The 20,788-nt window shown below is 39.7% G+C and overlaps 1 protein-coding gene across 2 annotated transcripts in view; it reads right to left on the reverse strand.

Moving 5' to 3' along the window:
• Positions 1-20,788, reverse strand: part of BLTP3A (bridge-like lipid transfer protein family member 3A) — a 98,838-nt gene that overhangs the window by 14,359 nt on the left and 63,691 nt on the right. For both annotated transcript variants that reach the window (XM_089677558.1, XM_089677557.1), the window contains exons 10-19: positions 15,138-15,278; positions 12,920-12,993; positions 12,711-12,837; positions 12,415-12,605; positions 11,316-12,328; positions 10,960-11,099; positions 9,553-9,632; positions 9,286-9,403; positions 3,892-4,154; positions 640-748 (exon numbers count right to left, since the gene is read on the reverse strand). In XM_089677558.1, the coding sequence (XP_089533684.1) occupies positions 640-748; positions 3,892-4,154; positions 9,286-9,403; positions 9,553-9,632; positions 10,960-11,099; positions 11,316-12,328; positions 12,415-12,605; positions 12,711-12,837; positions 12,920-12,993; positions 15,138-15,278 (2,256 nt within the window). The remainder of the gene's footprint in view (positions 1-639; positions 749-3,891; positions 4,155-9,285; positions 9,404-9,552; positions 9,633-10,959; positions 11,100-11,315; positions 12,329-12,414; positions 12,606-12,710; positions 12,838-12,919; positions 12,994-15,137; positions 15,279-20,788) is intronic.

Here is a 20,788-nt window from a genome sequence, read left to right on the forward strand (position 1 = left end):
TGCACTGAATATTAGCACATTATGATAGACTTGTCTTTAAAACAGAGCACTCCAGCGCAGCCCTGTCCTGGCTTCCCTGGTGCTTCCATCTTTACTTGGTCTTCCTTCCATTTAAATGGCTGGGGCATGCACTTGGGAGCCCCTGCTGCAGCATGCGCTCTGCATTCCATAGTATACTGTGTGCCCTGAATGTACAGCGTCACTGCACATACAGAGGTGAAGTCCAATGTGATTATCTCCTAAATGGTGCACGTTTAGGAGATATTTGTTGTACCTACAGGCAAGCCTGATAGTAAGCTTACCTATAGGAACAAGTTAAGATAGGGCCTTTACTACTACTTTTAGTGTGAATAGTCTAGGGTACTAAAGGTACACTTTAACAGGTATCTGTGGAGGTAGCAATTCCTATTCAAAATGGCTGAAAAATCTAACCTCCTTCCCCTCTTTCCTAGGATGTTACTTTCCTCAGCATTACTAGTGAGCTATAAAAAATATCTGTGCACAAGTACACATTTCACATTTTAGTAAACAGTGTTTAAATACCTGTTTCACCCATGTCTGTGTAATGCATGTAGACCCCTTTTTGGCTTGCACTAAGATAAAATCATATAGAGATTTTGTATTCAGTACAGTCCTTACCTGTGAGGCTGAAAACGCCATCCTCTTTCCGCTGTACTTTCAGGCTCTTCAAAGAGAAGGCAACTGGCTCAGGAGAGATTGGAGAGGGGTATAATCGTGGCCCATCATCCTGTTACAAATAATAAACATGTTTTATCTCATTGCTTGAAGATGCCATGCACTGTACCATACTATTTGTTTACCATTTGTACAGATGTCACTTACCATTGTAAATACTTCAGACTTTAACCGATTTCCTGCAGCCATATAGAAGAAATACTGCTACAGGGCGGCAGGGCTGCGCAAGCTCACGTATATATACATTATTTTGCTTTTCCGGGTGATTCCTACCCGTGCCGCCATTGGCATCCTTAGCTGTTGTTCAATGGGTCCTGGCCAGTGATTCCCCACAGGCACCCGGCGATCGCCGAGCATCACTGATGGGGGAGAGGTCTGTATGTAAATAATACAGATCTCTCCCCTGTCAGCTCCTGCACACTGCTTTGTATTGCTCTGCATAGCAGTGCTTACACAGTGAAACACACAGAGCACAGTTAACCCTTTCATCATTCCAGATGTTAACCCCTGCCTGCCCAGTGTCATTAGTTCAGTGTCAGTGCTTTTTATTAGCACTGATCACTGTATCAGTGTCACTGGGCATGTCAGTGACAGTTAGTCCGCCCCCTCCCCCCAGTGTCAGAATGCCCACTGCAGTTCCACCATAAGTCGCTGATCGCCGCCATTACGGGTATAACAAAAAAAATTCCAGTACATATACCGCCATTTGTAGACGCTATAACTTTCACGTAAACCAATTAATTTACACGTATTGGGATTTTTTCAGCAAAGACATGTAGCAGAATATATTTTGGCCTGAATTTATGATGAATTTTGATTTTTAAAATTTTTTACTGGACGGGTTTAATTGCAAAAGGTCAAAGATATTGTTTTCCTCTCAAAATTGTCGGTCTTTTTTTGTTTATAGTGCAAAGAATAAAAAACACAGAGGCAATCAAATACCACCAAAAGAAAGCCCTATTTGTGGGAAAAAGAGGACATAAAATTTCATTTGGGTGCAGCGTTGCATGGCCACGCAATTGTCAGTTACAGTAACGCAACGTCGTATCACAAAAAATGGCCTGGTCAGGAAGAGGGTAAATCCTTTGGAGGGCAAGTAGCTAATGAATTTTACCTAAAGTACACCAATAAGAATATTGGGATACTTTAAAGTATATGTAAACCCCCACCTTGTAAAACAACCAATCATTTTAAAATATAAAAAGGGTAAAAAGGTATTTATAATATTTCATATCTATACATAAATGTTTTGCTTTTAATTTATAAGTGATCACATACTCTCAGTTGTATAAGGAGCTGGGGAGGTGAAACAGCAGGACACTGGACTTCCCAGTGAATGGCTGTGCAGAAGATGGCTGTGCAGGGGATGTAGGGGTGTCAGCATAAGCCTGATCACTGGATTACCCCCCCAGCACAGCCAAAACACTGACCACACTGTGCTCTCGTGCCTAGGGAGGTCAGTTTTTAATAGGAAAGCATAGGGACTGGCAGGAACACCAGGTATTTCACATAAATGAAGCAATACAAACAGGAAACGTTTTCATACAAGTACACTGTACAGCAGGCACATATCAAGAAAATGAAATGTTGGGTTTACATATTTTCATAGTATAACAAGGCAATAACAATGTTCAACAAAGCAGAACCATAAAAGAAACCAGTCAATTTTCAGATTGATAAACTCAAATAATAACCAATAATTTTTATTGGAATTTTTTTCCTGCAATTGACCATAACAATAAGCCCCAAAAAAATCAAATTACAATTACTGTGTACTATCGGTATGCGCCATAATACACAATGCCACATTATAATGCATACATAGAATATACATATGTAACATCCTGAAACCCTGTGTCTCTTCTAAAAATAGGTCAAGAGGAACTAAACCCTCTGTTTGATCTGCAACTGCCATGGTACTGCACAAGCGATCAGTTATGCCATTTGATGGTTTGACAGTTTAGTTAAAAGCACAAACAAATGTGACAGCTGGCATACCTGGCATGCCAGAAATGTAACAGATTTTTGTGAAACTGTTAAATTGATGAGTTTGGTGTTCAGGTAAAAAAAAAAAATTTAACCACTTGCTCTCCAGAGGATTTACCCCCTTCCTGACCAGGCCATTTTTTGATATACGGCACTGACTTACGTTAACTGACAATTGTACGGTCATGCAACGCCACACCCAGACTAAATTTACGTCCTTTTTCCCTCATGAATTGAGCTTTCTTTCGGTGGTATTTGATCGTCTGTGCTTTTTTTATTTTTTACTCTATAAGCAAAAAAAGACCAACAATTTTGAGAAACAAACAATATTTTGGACTTTTTGCTATGAAACATGTCCAGTAAAAAACAAAAAAAAAAACTAATTTCGTGTTCCTCCCCAAAAACAGTGTTCCTCCCCATCGGTGATTGTTGGTAATCACCGGGTGCTGGTGGATAATCACCGGCCAGGACCTGGTGATTGGCATCCGCAGGCTCAAATGGTATAATGGTGTCTCTCTCTCTCTCTCTCTCTATATATATATATATATATATATAAATACCACTGTGTAGCAGTATATCTGCTATACGGCGGTGGGTAAGTGGTTAAAATGTATTTCCAGTCACACTGTAAAAAAGTAAAAGTCAGCAGCTACAAAAACTGTCCCTCAATCCTGCGGTGTCCTCCCCACAACCCGTTTCACCGGCCGTCCGGTGTTCCTGGCATCGGCATCTTTATTGTGTGCAACTGGCTGTGACAGATTGCGGCTTCACAACTGGGTGCCTACTGTGCATGCGCGAGTAGCGCTGCACTTTCTGAATGGTCCTGTAGTCTTAACGGGGCGGGGGGGTGGGGGAGGACAACTTCCACTTCCGATTGCCTAGGTGAGTACCTGTCAATTTCGGGTACCCGTTCCCCAAAGGTACCAATCCTTAATGGGAAGCGGGGGACAAGTTTTTAAACACATTCACACTATACATGCATAAAAACTGAGGGAAACTGATGTGCAGATTTCACTTGCATAGGGACTCAATACATTTTTTTTTACTTTCTACGTAGAGGCTTATGGTTTTCCTGAAAATACATTAGGGTTTGGCTAGGTTACCAGCGAAGATGTAAATAGTGCTTAGCAAAGTTCTTTGAGTGTAATTTGTGCAATGCAAACAGGAAAAGTTGCACTGACATATTTTTTTCACATTGTACATACTCACATTAAGCGTGATCTTGCTATTGTTGACCTGAATGATCATGGGAAGTATCTCGGGAATCTTTTCATCCTCTAGGAAAGGTCCTAGGTGGGTTATTGCAGAAACTGGTATCTCTGAGCAAAAATCTTGAATCCACATTTGTAGAAATCCATTACGCTCAGCAAGTGGGGAGAAGGAGGCTGCAGCTGGGCCGAGATCAAAGTGCAATGTGACATGAGGAGTAGACGGGGAAGAAGGAGGAGTTCCAGGAATACTTGTCACAGGGGCTGGTAGAGGTAAAAATAGAAGTGATTTTATAATGTGTTGTACAATAGACAATACAAGATTCAACCTAAATATACCAAAAAAAAGTTTAGCATTTACATTCAAATAGAATTCCTAAAGCCCAATTCTGGCCCCAAAGTCCATGTTGAAAATAATGCTTGTTTTCCCTGTGGATAATTTAGCAGAGAGACCCATGGTCTTGCAATCTTCCTCCAGGCGGTTGTGGTAGTGATGACTGAACCACCAAATTAGCTCTTTTGTGTTGCTGTGCCTCTCGCCTAAATCATCATGCACAATACTTTGTACTTGATGACGTCGAGGGCCAGACTGGAGAGAAGAGGATCGGACTATAAACTGTTGCAAGAACATGGATTAAGGCAAGTATTCACCTCTTTTAGATCCACCCTAAGCATATATATTGCATATGCTGGTAGGGGCAATTACATTTTATAGGCCAGTTCATATTTCAGCTTTACATGTAAATTCCATCAATTTTAAGACAGCCTTGTATAACATTTTACACCATATTATTTTTCTTATACATGTTTTATTTATGATTTGTATACAATGAACATGGAATTTTTAGGGTCAAAAAATATATTGGGCACATATGTGAGGTTTGTACGCAGCATGTGTGCCTTCCTGGGCACCAGAAATTATGTTAGGCATATATTATAACTAGAGATGAGCGAATCGAACTTGGCGAAGTGGAATTCGTTTCGAATATTAGGAAAAATTCGATTCGCATCGAATCCGAAAATTAGCAAACTTCGGATGCACGAATCGAATTTTTCCCGATCGGCCGATTTTCATCCCTTCTACAGCCGGCAAAAAGTGTCCCTGCAGAGAGCTCCGCTATTTCTGACAGTTCTCTGACAGTTCCTTCACATTTACAGCAGTTGAAACATTGTATCTATTTGTTTCCATTTAGGATACAGATGTTTTTATTCGGAAACAAATAGATACAATGTTTCAACCGCTGTAAATGTGAAGGAACTGTCAGAGAACTGTCAGAAATAGCGGAGCTCTCTGCAGATACACTTTTTGCTGTACTGGAATTCTTCTTATTTTCATTCTTCTTCTTCTTCTTCTTCTTATTTTCATTCTTCTTTTCATTCTTCTTCTCCTTCTTCTTTTCATTCTTCTTCTCCTTCTTCTTTTCATTCTTCTTCTTATTATTATTTTCATTCTTCTTCTTATTTTCATTCTTCTTCTTCTTCTTATTTTCATTCTTCTTCTTATTCTTCTTCTTCTTATTATTTTCATTCTTCTTCTCCTTCTTCTCCTTCTTCTTTTCCTTCTTCTTCTTCTTATTTTCATTCTTCTTCTTCTTCTTATTTTCCTTCTTCTTCTTCTTATTTTCCTTCTTCTTCTTCTTCTTATTTTCCTTCTTCTTCTTCTTCTCCTCCTTCTTATTTTCCTTCTTCTTCTCCTTCTTATTTTCCTTCTTCTTCTCCTTCTTCTCCTTCTCCTTCATCTTCTTCTTCTTCATCCTCATCTTCTTCTTCTTCATCCTCATCTTCTTCTTCTTCATCCTCATCTTCTTCTTCTTCATCCTCATCCTCTTCTTCTTCTTCCTCATCCTCATCTTCTTCTTCTTCTTCTTCATCATCTTCTTCTTCATCATCTTCTTCATCATCATCTTCTTCATCCTCATCTTCTTCATCCTCATCTTCTTCATCCTCATCTTCTTCCTCTTCTTCTTCTTCTTCATCATCATCATCTTCTTCATCATCATCTTCTTCATCATCATCTTCTTCATCATCATCTTCTTCATCATCATCTTCTTCATCATCTTCTTCTTCTTCTTCATCTTCTTCATCTTCTTCTTCTTCTTCTTCATCTTCTTCTTCATCTTCTTCTTCATCATCTTCTTCATCTTCTTCTTCATCTTCTTCTTCTTCTTCATCTTCTTCGTCGTGCCCCGTGACTGCCCAAATGAGTGAAGTGTGCGGTGATTCTAAGATCGACGGCACTCATCTGCATGTCATACTGACTGACAGTATTATTTCTCTTCCCCAGCAGACTCCAAGGGCATTTAAATTAAAGGTACAGTGTTCTGCACTAATATAAAGGCTCTCTGAAGCCTAGAAACCCTTTTAATAAGTTAAATTCGCAGCGAATAAATTTGCATCGAATCGAATTTATTCCGCAAATTCGGCGAATCAGCCGAATCGAATTTTTGAATAATTCGCTCATCTCTAATTATAACTATAAAAGCCCAGTGTACATAAACCCTTAGTTGTGAAAGCTTTTTTTTCCTACAAGTGTCCTTTTTGATCTATTTATTGATAGCTTGGTTAAAATGTTGGCTTAGAGAAATTGTTAAAGCTGAATTCCAGACTCAAAAATATTTATTTACATACATTCCTCAATAGCCACTTACTATGTAAATCCACTTGCGTGCACTAAATTTTCACAATCACAGTTCTGCAAACCTTGCAGATAGCAGAGCTGTGGGTAGGAAATAGTTGGTCCCCCAAATACAGACCGCCTGTAAAAATTGCAGGAGGAGGACACAAGACCAGTCACTCTGCACAAGGAGAGAATCACTGCCTGGTCTTTACTACAAGAAACTCCTTCATGGAGGCAATGTTCGAAATTTGTTTCATGAAGGAATGCTGTAGAAATCAGGAAGATATATACGAGGTACTCCCAGATTTATGTAATAAACATACCTCTTGCATTTATATTAAATTTAAAGGGGTGGCCAGCCTTGCTTAAGATGTATCACATCCTTATTGTCAGATAACAAAAACAAAAAAAAAAGAGAACTCAAACTTTGACCTTTCATGCTGTCCTCTCTAAAGAAGTAGTTTGGATCTTGGCAACTAGATGTGCAAATCTTAACGTGTAGACACCCTCCGTGTGCATCTCTGTAAGTTGCACTGGTAGGGCATGTTCTGGGCAGCTCAGTGGCAATACAACTTCTAGGTATGACATCGCCACCAGCCTGTACATGACGTATCAGCCTGATGTGATGTCACACACCCCCTCTGTGGCCAGTGGCATGTGCAATGCTGATGGGGGGGCTATTTTGGCGAGTGCTTTATGTTAACAGAGCAATATGCTCTGCATGGTTGCCCTTCAGGTCAGCTTATTTTTTACATTAGCAGTTTTGTATTAATAAGGTTGATACTAGCACGACAGACTTGAAGCCCTCCAGCGGCACGCTGTCACTGATGTTGGCGCTTCCATCTTCACCCAGTCTTCCTTCTGGATTTGTGCTCTTTGGTCGTTTAAATGGCCGGGCCACTATAAAGTCACTCCTGTGTATATGTAAGGGAGTGTCATAGTCGCGGAACAGCACTCTGAATGGATGGCACACTCAGTGTGCTGTTAATTTAAAGCACAGTGGACATGCGCCAGTGACATCACCTGGTGCTTCAAGCGTAAATATCTCCTAAACACCAAGTTTAGCAGACATTTACTGAACCTACAGGTAAGCCTTATTATAGGCTTACCTGTAGGTACAAGTCAAAAAGCAAAGTTTACTACTGCTTTAAAGTTCCACAGTTCCTGCAGAAACAGGTGGTAACCTTTGAAACATGTTGCAAGAACTACACGCCCTCACCCCATCAGTATATCCTAATCTAATATCGCTATACAATTAACCGTCCGTATATGTCAAAAACCTAGGGTGTTGGATAGTCAGTATCATGTAACTATGATGTCATGTTACCTAAGGGGCAATTTAATATGTAACATTTCTTGGATGCAAATAAAAGTATTGAAATGGAAACCATTTTAATGCAAGTCATTGTCAAATATATGAGGGGCACCTAAAGAGTGCCAGACTTGGTTCTCTTTATTTTTGACATGCCTCTTGTATTTAGATAACAATTGTTAAACCCAGTGTGCAGTTTTAAAAACAATTGCTAGCACATTTTTTGAGGAAGATCCATCTGCACATTTGCTGGTACAAATGAAATTCATAAACATTCACCAACTTCTGTTCTTGAATGTTAAATGGTGCTGACTGCGCTCATCATCCAATTTATAACTCCGCCAATGTAACATCCACTAAAAACTTTGCTCCGGAGATAAAACCATTATAAAGTGGTGCATTCCCATTTTTACAGTCTATTATCACCCTGGCATCCCATCTATTCTGGGCAGAACATAATTATTTTCCTGCAACACTGATAAAAACATTTAGACAGTTGGCAAATTGATTTGATATGAACCGTTATTCTGTACTATGTACTTAGATGTTTTATAAAAAAGATGTAGAATACACATCAGTACTACGTATAAATTCATATACGATATCTATAAAGAGGATTGCACACAAAAAGAGAAGATAAATTAAAATAAGATGATAAATCTGTGTGTTCTGCTAATTTGTTTATTGTATTTTCAGTCATTGTAAGCTTTAAAATCCAAGATTATTGAAATATATTTAGATAATTTCCAATAACAGGCAGACAATCAGACTGTGCTAAATTACAACTGTCTGTATCCTTTATGCAAAATCACAACCATTTGCATCCTGTGCTATTTACAAAGATTCACTACAAATTTTCCTATAGAACAATCAATGGTTTGAACTTTCGCAGCATTGTGAATGTCATAAATGTTGCTGATATTTCTGCTATGGACGTCTGTGAATCCAGTATATGAAGTGTGTTTGGATTCACTAAAGTTTACAAATATAGTTTATAAACATAGTTTTAAAATTTCTCCAACTGTGCAGTCAGATATATAAAGGCCTCTTGCATACAAGCAGCTGAGCACCTGCAACCTTAATGCCAGCATACTTTCCCCACCCAGGAAGCCCAGACACAGCATACAGCTGCCCATAGATGTGAATGGCTGTGCATGACTGTACTCAGCTATTTATGTTTATGGGTGGCTGCACACAGCACCTGAGCTTTTTGTGTGGAAGAAAAACTTCAGAACTCACATTGCAGGGGCTTGTGCGCAAGAGACATAAGTTAATAATAAAAGCGCACAAGCTACTATTCATGTTGCTTGTAACAACCAAATTCAAGTTTTAATTTGCAATAAAAGAAGAAAAAAAAAACATTCAGAACTTTCAGACGCATTAATAAACAGGGACCAACATTATTCATATTTATATAGAATAAGAAAAGTGTCATTTTTCAGACTGAATTCTCATATGCCTCTTACCTTTCAAATCTTCAATCTTCTGTGCACAGCTGAGGTCCAAAGCTTGAACAGTAACAGAGACATCTTCCCCATGTACGCGAGTCACAGAGGTGACATGATGAAGGGCCAAAGTCAAAATCTAAAAAATGGAATAACAGAAAAAAACTCACAGACTGAATTAGATTTTTTTTTTTTATGAACATTGGCTATCCTTTGCAATTGCATTTGTTACATATCAGTTTAATTTAAGCTCTTCTCTGTCACTATGGTTGTAATTGCCTCACTTACCTGCTGTGGTTCAGGACCCTCTGTACTCTGAGAGGTGGTGTCTTGATCAGATAATGCTGTTTCTACATTAACTTCCAATTCTAAAACAATAATATATAAAAGGATTTATTTGCTTAGAACAATTACATTACACATTCCTCTTTGATTTAAATGGTACCATTATTTTTCTCTAGCTTTGCATATCTAAATTTTTACAGTTGAAAAAAAAAAGAAGTAGAAGGTAAATCTCTATACTGAGACATCTGTTCCGGTGTCAACTATCAGGTGAGAGTTTACCTTCACTTTGCAGAGATTTTCTCTTAATTCCTCTTGTGTCTGAGACAGGAAGTGAGAGGAAATATTTCTAGTAGACACTTGAACAGCAATAAAAAAACAGAAACTTCTAATTCTTTCCATACTGTATCTAAAACTAAACACAAAAGTTGGAGTTTTCACTACCATGGCATACATTGCAGATAAGGGTGAATGAAGGGTAAGAGAAAGCCTTTATATGTATGTAGAAAGGCAATGAAAGTGCAGATTCATTGGTTAAATCAGTCCCACAATCACTTTTGACCCTTTGTTTTAGAACAGCAGACCCATCTGTAGAGAACAAAAGAGGCAGCTGAAAAATAGACAGAATGTGCAATAGGGAGTGAAAATGTAGATCCATTTCAAGTATCAACTGGAATCTCTATTCCTATTTGTTTGTAGCATAAAATAATGGATACAGGACCTTCTAGATACCAAACATAAAATGTTACATTAACAAATCATATTAGAATTATATCCGTTTTTGTTGTTGTTTTTTTTTCCAGATCAAGCTTAAAGGAGAAGTTAACCTTTTCACTAAAAATAATAAATGCATGTTTTTTTGCAGGCAAAATATTTTTGGTTGGTGCCATGCAGCATTGGGGACAAAAAACGAGTGGAATATGTAACATGTTCTCAAAGGTGGACTCATCCTTTAAAAACTTGTTCACTATACAACCATAGCATAACAGTTCATACCAGACACGCTCGAAAGTTTGTAGTTCATTAAACATACTGTAAATATTTATCAGTAGATTATTGATGTAATGGTCACAATTTGGAATGCCTTTGCACATTTCAAGCAGCAGCGTCTGGTTCATCAGGAAGAGGCTACTTTCTAAAGTGTCAGTTTAAGCAGTATCATTCATATAAATCCTGCAAATAGCTTTCTCACAACGGTCATCCACTCAAATGCAAAATCCTTCTCACAAGTTAACCAGCTGTACGCCAACAGAAAGCCCACAGGGAAACCAAATATCCCCAATGGCATACAGCCTAACCTGGTCACTAGCCTTATACTATACAATTATCAGTTCAGACACTGCTTGACTTTACACACAACGTTTTTTTATCGTAACACTTGCTAAAGATCAAGGATTCTGTATTTTAATTTACCAGCATCCAATTTAAGTAAGAAATTCTCAGTGGTTTCACTGTCCAAAGATAAAACATCCAGCCCCTCTATCGAAACTGTGTCAAGAGACTGTGTGCGAGAAAGAGGTGAGCTTGTCAGATTATGGGTAGCATCCACGTCCCTGAAATAAAACAAACAGCAAACATTATATTGTGTTAGAAAGACACATAATAGGAAAAGAAAGTAGATCTATTAACAAATAAATAATAAAAAGGTGTGGAAATGCAGCAAAGATAATAACATGGAGATGGTACCAGGAAAAAGAAAGACCAATGGTCTATGTATGGCATAAAGAATTTGTGTATAATGTGGTAAGTTCAGGTGAAGTATCACACACTTATGTTTAGTGTCACCCAGAAGACGCTGCATTCTTTCCTTCCCAAAGCTAAAAGTCTCTTTAGTCAGACCCAGTGTGTTAAGCAAAGTGTCACGTGTAAAATCCTTCCCCAGAAACAGATCAACAGAAAGTTCCTTTGCTTGTGTAGTATCTTGAACTACCACCTTATTTGGACTGTCTTTTACTGGCACTTCTACTTTTTCTGCCTTGATATGTTCATCAGATTGAGCAGATATTCCTGAGTGCACAAAAAACTCCTCCTGAGGTTCTTGTGCTGGTTCCTGTCCAAGAAGTGAAATCTCATTTTTATTAACTGGAATTAACTTGTTCTTCTCCCTTTCACTTCCCGTGTCTCCATCTGTCAGTTCAAATCCAGTAAGGCTGCTCCTCTCAGAGTCCTCTGGCTGCACTGGGGAGAGGGAAGCAGGGAGCATAAGGGAAATAGTAACCACTGGAATCAGTAGACCAACACAGACTGCAGGAGGGCAGAGAGGAGGCATTTCTATGGCCAAGTGTGATGGTGAATTTGCCAGATTTTGCAACCCTTCCAACAAGGCCTGGACCTGCTCCTGTAAACGTAGTAAAGTGAGGTAATGGTAGTGGTTCAGCTGCAATCGTACCATTTGATCCACATTGAACATAACCTGTAGTTGTCGTTCAGATATTAAAAGGCAGGCCCAGGCAGTAAATGGCATGGGGTGGAGAAGTAACTGGTGTTTGGGAACACCTCCTTCAAATCGCAAAGACAAACCAGGACTATGTAAACTCCATAAAGATGTTGATGGGGACTCAGATGAAGGATACACATGAGACAAAAATGTAGGGTGCAAAGGTCCTGGAGGACAATGAAAAGCTTCATGAGCAGCAAAGGACCGGAAGGTATTCTGAAGAAAGTCAATGGTTGACCCAGGAGCTTGCCGTGTGTTTGTTAGGGTAACTGAGGTAAGATGGGCACATATTGAAGAAGGACGTTCAGGTGGGCTGTAAGAAGGAGGTGGCACAGGGAAGCTTAGCTGTAAGGCAAGAAAACAAATACAGATGAGAGAAAAAAAATGACAGAAAAAGAACTGACAAGGTAGTAAGTAGATGTAAGGCAAACCTTAAGGTTAAATCCATCCAAACGCACATCTCTGTGCTCCCCAGCTTCTTCATTTACAATAGAAGTCACAGCAGCAAACTGCTGAAGGTGATGTGATAGGTCTATCATAAAATAATTCAGCCACAGAACAGACTGGGTAGCAATGTATAACAGCAGACCATGTAACTGTATGTACAGAGCAGGAGGAGGCACTGCAGAGAAAGAATAAATGAACAACAAGAACAGAGGGGGCATTCTCTACGCTAAACAAATAAAACAGAACAAGAATAGTCATGAATAAATAATTACTAAAGCACCTGGAAGGCTGTCTCCTGGAAGACGATAAAACTCGGTGTACTGAAGGTGCACAGCAGAGCAAGCACCAGGAATATGACCACATGAAATAAGTGGCGGTTTTTGTGGGCTTTGTCCAGAGGAAGATACCTTTGAAGGATGAACAAAGCAGTTATAAACCAGTACAGGACGACAAACTAGTTCTTGTGATTTTATAGTTCCATCTTCCTACCTGATGAATGTCCATATCATCTACTCTGATCAGCACAGAACGGAAGTAAAGGGAGGAAGATGATCCTGCACTGCCTGAGGAAAAATAACCATAGTTATGTACAGCGCAAAGGAAGACACATTGAATAAAAAAAAACTATGCAGGGAAATTAAAGCACATGTAGCTTGCTCATATCTTGAGGATCCAGGTTCCTTTACCGTACATAGGAATGGATATCTAGGTCTATCTAGGCAGACAAGGATGAAAGTAGTTCTTGGCTAGTTTTTAACAGTGGCCATGCAAACAGAAATCCAGTAATGTTTAGAGATCTAGAATCAATATGCCAATCCCTGTTTATCCACTGGTTCTAAATACAATACTATATAAAAGTGTAAGACACTAATTAACTAGCCTTTAGCACAGTTAATTAGTGAAAGATTGAAGTGGTAAGATTAGTTAACTACAACAAGGTTTGCAGAGGCAATTTCCAAATATTAAAATGGTATGTAAATCTGAACAATGAACCTCTTTTCATTGGTCCTTTTTGATCTGTTATACATGCAAAAGCATTTTATTGTATCTGGTCGACACATGGAAAATAAAATCTGTTGACCTTTTCAGAAATCTTGTGAGCAAATATCTTTCTTTGCTCTCTGTCTGTGGTGCCTACAGGATCACTAGGTAAAAATTAAGAGAAAACAATGCCTAAAAAATTACATAAATGCAGACACCACATCTATGGACTGGTAAGCTGCAATATATTATACACTGCTCAAAAAAATTAAAGGAACAATTTGAAAACACATCAGATCTCAATAGGCAAAAATATCATGCTGGATATCTATAATGATATGGACTGGGTAATCTGTTAGCAACATAAGGATGCCCCATTGTTTGATGGAAATTAAAATTATCAACCTACAGAGGACTGAATTCAAAGACACCTGAAAATCAAAGTGAAAAAAAGATGCAGCAGGCTAGTCCATTTTGCTGAAATTTCATTGCAGCAGCTCAAAATGGTACTCAGTAGTTTGTACGACCCCCACGTGCTTGTATGCATTTCTGACATCGGGGCATGCTCCTAATGAGACGATGGACCAGGGCATCACTGAGCTCCTGGACAGTATGAGGTTCAACCTAGTGGCGTCAGATGGACTGATCATGATATCCCAAAGGTGTTCTATTGGATTTAGGTCAGGCGAGTGTGGGGGCCATTCACTGGTATCAAAAATAGTGAAAAAACTCCTGCGCCAACTAAAGTACCTAAATGTGTCAATCAATGTATGCTGCTGCTGACATCTACATGTGTTCACACATAATATGTGCAAAAAAATATATAAAACAAATGATTTAGAGCTGCTTACTCAAACACGTGAACATGAATACATCACATATGTGCAAAGAATAAATATATCTTAACAAACAAAATATAAATAATTAATATGGCTTCACTACATCAGTCCATATATCACATAAGTGTCCAATACCAATAATATTCAAAGTGCTCGTGCTTCTTCAAATTCACTTTGTGCAATCTTGTGCCACCAAAGTGTTCCCAGAACTCTCACCTCAAATTCTCTTTCAGATAACATGTATGAATATATTTCCGTTGTTTTCCTCCACTCCTTATGAATACTCCATACACCTCTTCTCCTCTTAGATACATGCCTGATATATATCAGAAGCACCCCTTCTACCTGTAATGATAAAAGTCTGTCCGGCCTCGGAAATGCAAGGAACCTTAAGATTCTCATGTGCTATATTGATCACCTCTTAATGTGTATCATCTCCTCCATGCTCTTGAGACTGTGCTGAGAGACACAGCAAACCTTCTGCAATGGCACGTATTGATGCGCCATCCTAGAGGAATAGGACTGCCTGTGGAACCTCTGTAGGGTCCAGGTATCGGCTCATGCTACCAGTAGTGACACTGACCCTAGCCAAATGCAAAACTAGTGAAAAACAGTCAGAAAAGATGAGTAGGGAAAAAAATGTCAGTGGCCTCTACCTGTAAAATCATTCCTGTTTGGGGAGTCATCTCACTGTTTCCCATCTAGTACACCTGTTGTTAATTTAATTAACACCAAAAGCAGCTGAAACTGATTAACAAACCCCTCTGCTACTTAACTGACCAGATCAATATCCCAGGAGTTTAATTGACTCTGATTAAAAAGTGTTCCTTTAATTTGTTTGAGCAGTGTATTATTGTCCTTGGATTTGGATAAACTTTAAAAATTACCATGTTTCGGAGATGGCATTTTTCCTAGCGTATTGTCATTACAGTCCTCTTTTGCCTGCCTCTCTTGGGCAAGTTCCTGCATCCACTGCTCACAGGTACCCATTGCAGAGGAAAAACGATTCCAATGTGCACAGCTCTGACCTGCAAAAAAAAACAAAAAAAAAACTCTTCAAACAAAGAAAAATCAATTAAGAAAAACTGCTGTTTGTCTCCCAAAATATAACCAGACCAAGCCTTATGCCAAGTTTACAGTTCAACTTTATATCATAAAGCATTGGCTATTTTTTATATACCTCACAATATAAGATACTATTATTGTACCCCTTTGGTGGTTGCCATTATGCCTCTGTGGTACCGACCTCTAAACATTTATTAAAAACGTAAAAAAATATTTTATGTACAACTACCATAACTATAAGCTATTGCAGGTTTATATTAATTAGTAGAAACACCCGAATCATGTCATAATTCTCCTGTGGGGTGCAAGTAACACTAGTTGAGAAACTTTATAATAGAGTGTACATATAATTGAGCAATGGTTAGACAGAACCCCCCGAAATATTCATAATAAGATATTTTTTCATGGAACAGCCACTCATGCTGCCCAAGTTATAATTCCATAGAACAGCCTCTAAAAATGACAGATGTTTCTATAGACGGTTACACTGTAAATAATATTTTTTTTCATTCACCATAAAATCCTTTTTTTGTAGTTCATCAAGGGGCATAGGAACAGTAAAATTCAGGAATGTTAAATTATAATGAGGAGGATTCGGACACTGGCAAACAAAAAAAAGCATCTGGCTGGCCAAGAACAACTCCTCCCACTCCCGTGATTGTTTCAGTTTTTTGGTTTTTTTTTGTTTTTTTTTAGAAATGAGGCATTAGGGATAGATCATGAACACGAACCTGTGTGCCTTTATGAACGCCAAAAAAGGCATATTGCAGGGTGTGCAAAAATCCTGTTTTCTTATTCTCTTCAAAAGGCACAGAAGCAGTAGAATTCAGAAACACAGATATGTCCCAAAGCAGTCAAATTGAGGGTCGAGCAAAACAGCAACACAATGTTAGCAGGTTAAGAGTAAAAAAAAAGAAAAAACAAACAGTGAAGCAAAACACTGGGGGTTCCTGCAGGTTAAAGAGCTGCCTGCAGGAGCTTATGTCCAAAGCTTGCAGCTGATGTTGCCTGAACACTGATCTGGTAAAACTTGTAGAACGTGTGAACAGAAGACAAATCTGGGAGAGAGAGGTACCATACCTATAAGCCCAGGAAGCACTCCTAAATCTGGTAGAGTGCGCTTTAACAGAAAATTGTGGAACCTTAATCTTAAACCAATAGGATTAAACAGTAATGTGTCCGATCCAGTGAAAGATGATGAAATGGAACATAGGATGGCCCTTGCAGATATCTTACGGGATGAAAAAGAAAGTCAGCTTGTGTGAGAGAAGACATAGATGGGAGGTAGACATGAACAGCTCGGACCACAAGAAATGGAGAGATACTGCCTTAGGGTGAACTGGAGTAGAACAGAGAGAAGGAAGAACAATGTCCTAGTTAAGGTGGAAGGTAGAAACCACCTTAGGAAGAAAAGAGGCTCTGGGTCTCAAAACAACCCTTTCCTTGTGAATAATGAGAAAGGATTCTTTACAAGATAAGGCTCAAACACTCATCTAGCAGAGATGATAGCTGCTTTATGAGAAGACAAGCAGATACCTCTAAACAGTTCAAAAGAAGGTCATTGAAGTACTTTGAGAACATGAATAGATCTGACCACAGAACTCACTGGAGTTTGCACAGGTGAGATTATGTTAGATATACCATATACAAAGACTTTGACTAGGAAACCTGAAGCAATAAGTGCTTGGAACACTGAAATTTGTCTCTTAATGGTATCTAAAACCAGATGTTGATCCAGTTTGGACTGTAGAAAGGACAGGTTCTTTCACGATGAGTATTTCGTAGGATGAAATTTCCTCACCTCGCACAAGGCAAAGCAGCAAGCCTTAAAATGCAATCAATTTCTGCACTCAGATTAAAAAGTATATAGTAAAAGAGGCTGACACAGGTAGGATATACAAAAACCTCCAATTAAATCCACAATACAAACTGCTTCTAGCCATTAAAGGGAGAAAGAGAAAGGACCAATTCATCCAATGAGACTGGAGGAAGAAATAAAGTCCATCATAAATGTCCGTGCTCCAATTAAATTCACAATACAAAGTGATTCCAACCATTAACGGGAAAAAGAGAAAGGACCCATTCATCCAATGAGACCGGAAAAAGAAGTGACACCTCCAAATCCCTGGTGATACAAAGGTGAGTAGGAACTCTTACCGAAGCTGTTGGGCTTTCAAACTAATGAAAAGCCAGCAGCGCTTTAGGGGTTAACCCTGAACAAAGCTAAGGTAGATGACATGACAGTGCTCCAACTTGCAGTTCCTCTCCAACCCCTTCCATGTGCAGCAAGCCTTCCAAGTGCAATGGTAAACTTTATGTGTAGTAGACTTCCTGGCTTTCAGTAGCATAAGAATGACAGTCAGAAAGACCCCTATTCACTTAGGACCAAGACTTTAACAGTTAGGCCACTAAAGCCAACAACCATAAATCAGTCCTCCGGAGCCAGTTCGGAGCAATTAGAAGCATAGGAATGCCCTTCTGCAGAGAAGATGATGATGGAGTTACAAAGAAGCAAAGAGATAGATCAGGTTGTACTGATCCCACAGAGCCAACCAGGGCAACCACTGCTTCTGTCAGGGGATCCCTGCACCTGTAGATTCCTGTTGAATCTGGAGGTTGGAAGGTCCATATTAGGTGTCCCCCACCTGAGACATAGACCTTGGAAACACTTCTTCATTTTCTCTAGTCCAGGTGCTGGCAACTGAGGTAATTCACTAGCAAATTGTCCACACTTGGAATGTGGACAGTGGATAAGGCTTGAACATAAAGTTCTACCCAAGACAGAATTAGTTCCGCTTTACTTTCCACAGTAAGACTTTTGGTTCCTTCCTGATGACTAATATATGCCACTGCTGTGGTGTTGTTGCACTGGGTGCTAATCCGATGACTGTGCAGTTGACAAGTAAATTAATATAGGGACAGACCGATCACTCAAAACACCAGTATCTTGATAAGAGACAAGTTTCTACTGGCGACCAAGTTCCTTGCATTGTCATAATATCCAGACCCCCTTCCCCAGCCTGTCATTTGTCAGGATTCCAGGAAAGTGGAATAAATAATTTTCTTAATTTAGGGTCTGACTGGCCACCAAGTTCTTGCACTTTCAAGGTATCCAGAACTCCTCCTCAGCCAGTCAGGCTGGCATCTGCTGTGAGGAGTTTCCAGGCGAGTAGATGTACTTGATTTTAGGCCTGGATTGGCAAATCACCTGGCCACAGACAACCTTGTCCTGGGTGTCAGGGGCATTAGTAGGTCCAACAACTGTACCTTCCTGTCCCACACAGCCAAAACTTTGCGTTGCAATGCCTTGAAGGAGGTGGTGTGGAGTTTCACTTGGTTAAGGAAAACTCTAGACTAAGTCACATCCAGCATCAGATACAGATAATCTAAGCAATTAGTCAGTTCCTGTGATGACTTTTAAAGGTGTAGGATTTAACCATTGTGAGGCCAGGACAGTCTAGCTGACATAGTCTAGCACCGGATCTAAGATCCTTGGTGAACACTCAGTGCAAAAGCAAAATAAATCAAGGGAAACAAGCTGGTAGTGTCGTCAGCCCACAGCAAAACAAGTGTTGATGTGCTGGAAAGATGAGGACAAGCAAGTATGAGTCCTTGATGTCCACAGAGGCCAGATAGTCTCCCAGATGAAGAAAAGTAATGACCGACCTGTTGGTTTTCAAGCAAATTGTTTGCACTTAAATGAAGAAATGGAGTACGTAGAAATCCAGGATAGGGTGGATGACTTTGGGAACAGTGAATAGGGTTGGGGAAAAAAACCTTGAAACCTTTCTGCTTGAGGAACAGCGATGATTCCTTGAACCGGACGTTCTGGCAAGGCAGCAAGGAGATCTTCAAGCCTTTGTTGAATGGTGGTTTGATTTACCAACAGGAAGTTGGGAGGAGACAGAGATTCAAACTCTAGTTTGTAGCCCCTAAAGAGCACATCCTTCACACATCAGAAATGCTGCCAGCTATACCACATGCAAGGATTTTGGGCCTCATAGACAACTATTACAGAGTTAGCTATCAAGAGTGCACGTTGTCACTGATACGAAAGGGGGCAATACACAGTATTAAGAACTCAGGACTTTTGAACAGGGGCTATTTCATTTGTTTACTTGTTACCATCTTTTTTTATGATTGTGCCATTCTTATAAGACTTACAGTTAAATTTGAATTGCACAAGAAATAAAAGAAATGTCTTTTGCCTGCTCACTCATGTCTTCTTCAAAAATGGTACATACATATTACCAATTCTTCAAAAGGTGTGCAATCTTTTGAACACAACTGTAACATTGAGCACATCAGATTCACTAAAGACCCAATTAAAAACAGATCCCACATGAGTAGGCTGTGATGGCTCTAAAATCGGAGTGATAAGAGCCCTCAGGCATACATAAAAGTGAAGTGCCAACAGAGCCAAAGGTATGTGCTCCTGAAATGTAGCAGTGAAATGTTCTGGACAGCTGAGATCTGAGGACTGATAGCTCCAAAGAGAGAGCAGGCTCAGATAGCAAAGCCAGAAAAACTGGTGATGAGGACAAACCTACAGTCAAGGCCACAAATATTGGCACCCCTGTAGTTCTGTCAGATAATGCACCACTTCGCCCAGAAAATTGCTGCAATTACAAATGTTTATTTATTTTGCTTGTATTGGCATCACACAAAACAGTGGAGAAGCAAAAAGCCAAATTTGACACATTCCACACAAATAATGGACTGCACAAAATTATTAGCACCTTCTCAAAATGAAAGCAGAGCTCCACCCAAAAGGGGAGGTTCCGCTTTAAGGACTGCTCCCCCACTCCCCATTAAGGATTGGCACCTTTGGGGAGCGGGTACCCGAATTTGACAGGTACCCACTCCCATTTCCAGTCCGATCGCCTAAGCGATCGGAAACGTAAGGTGTCCTCCCTCCCTCCCTGTAGTCTTCTGGGACACGTGACAGGTCCCAGAAGACTAAAGGACCATTCATGAAGCGCAGCGCTACTCGCGCATGAGCAGTGGGTACCCGGCTGTGAAGCCGCAAGCTATCACAGCCGGGTGCCCACACTGAAGATGCCGACCTCCTGGAATACAGGACAGCCAGTGAAATGAGCTGTGGAGGGACACACCACGGGACCGAGGGACAGGTGAGTGGCTGTTTTTTAAAAGTTTTTTAAAAGCCAGTGCAGGACAGCTTGTTCTCTGGAAAAACAACAAACTTACTGGCTGGATCGCCAGGTGAAAATAAAGGATAAAACCCTAAAAAAAGGAAACTAATGCATCACATCAAATAATTATTAAGTTGAAATGTAAAAGAGGTTTACTTTTGATTCAAAGCCAAAAATGTAACATACTGCGTCTTAATAATCCTCTGAGTGGTGGCTACATATGCTTGCTTTTTTCAAGCTTCTTCTGCATTATTTTTACTTGGTAATCCTGCAAATAACATACTTCCTGTCTCTGAGTGGCTATATCCTCCATGTATCTA

Source organism: Staurois parvus, unplaced genomic scaffold (assembly GCF_062004578.1).
Source record: "Staurois parvus isolate SC_StPar_1 unplaced genomic scaffold, SC_StPar_1.0 ptg000188l, whole genome shotgun sequence".
Taxonomy (NCBI): domain Eukaryota; kingdom Metazoa; phylum Chordata; class Amphibia; order Anura; family Ranidae; genus Staurois; species Staurois parvus.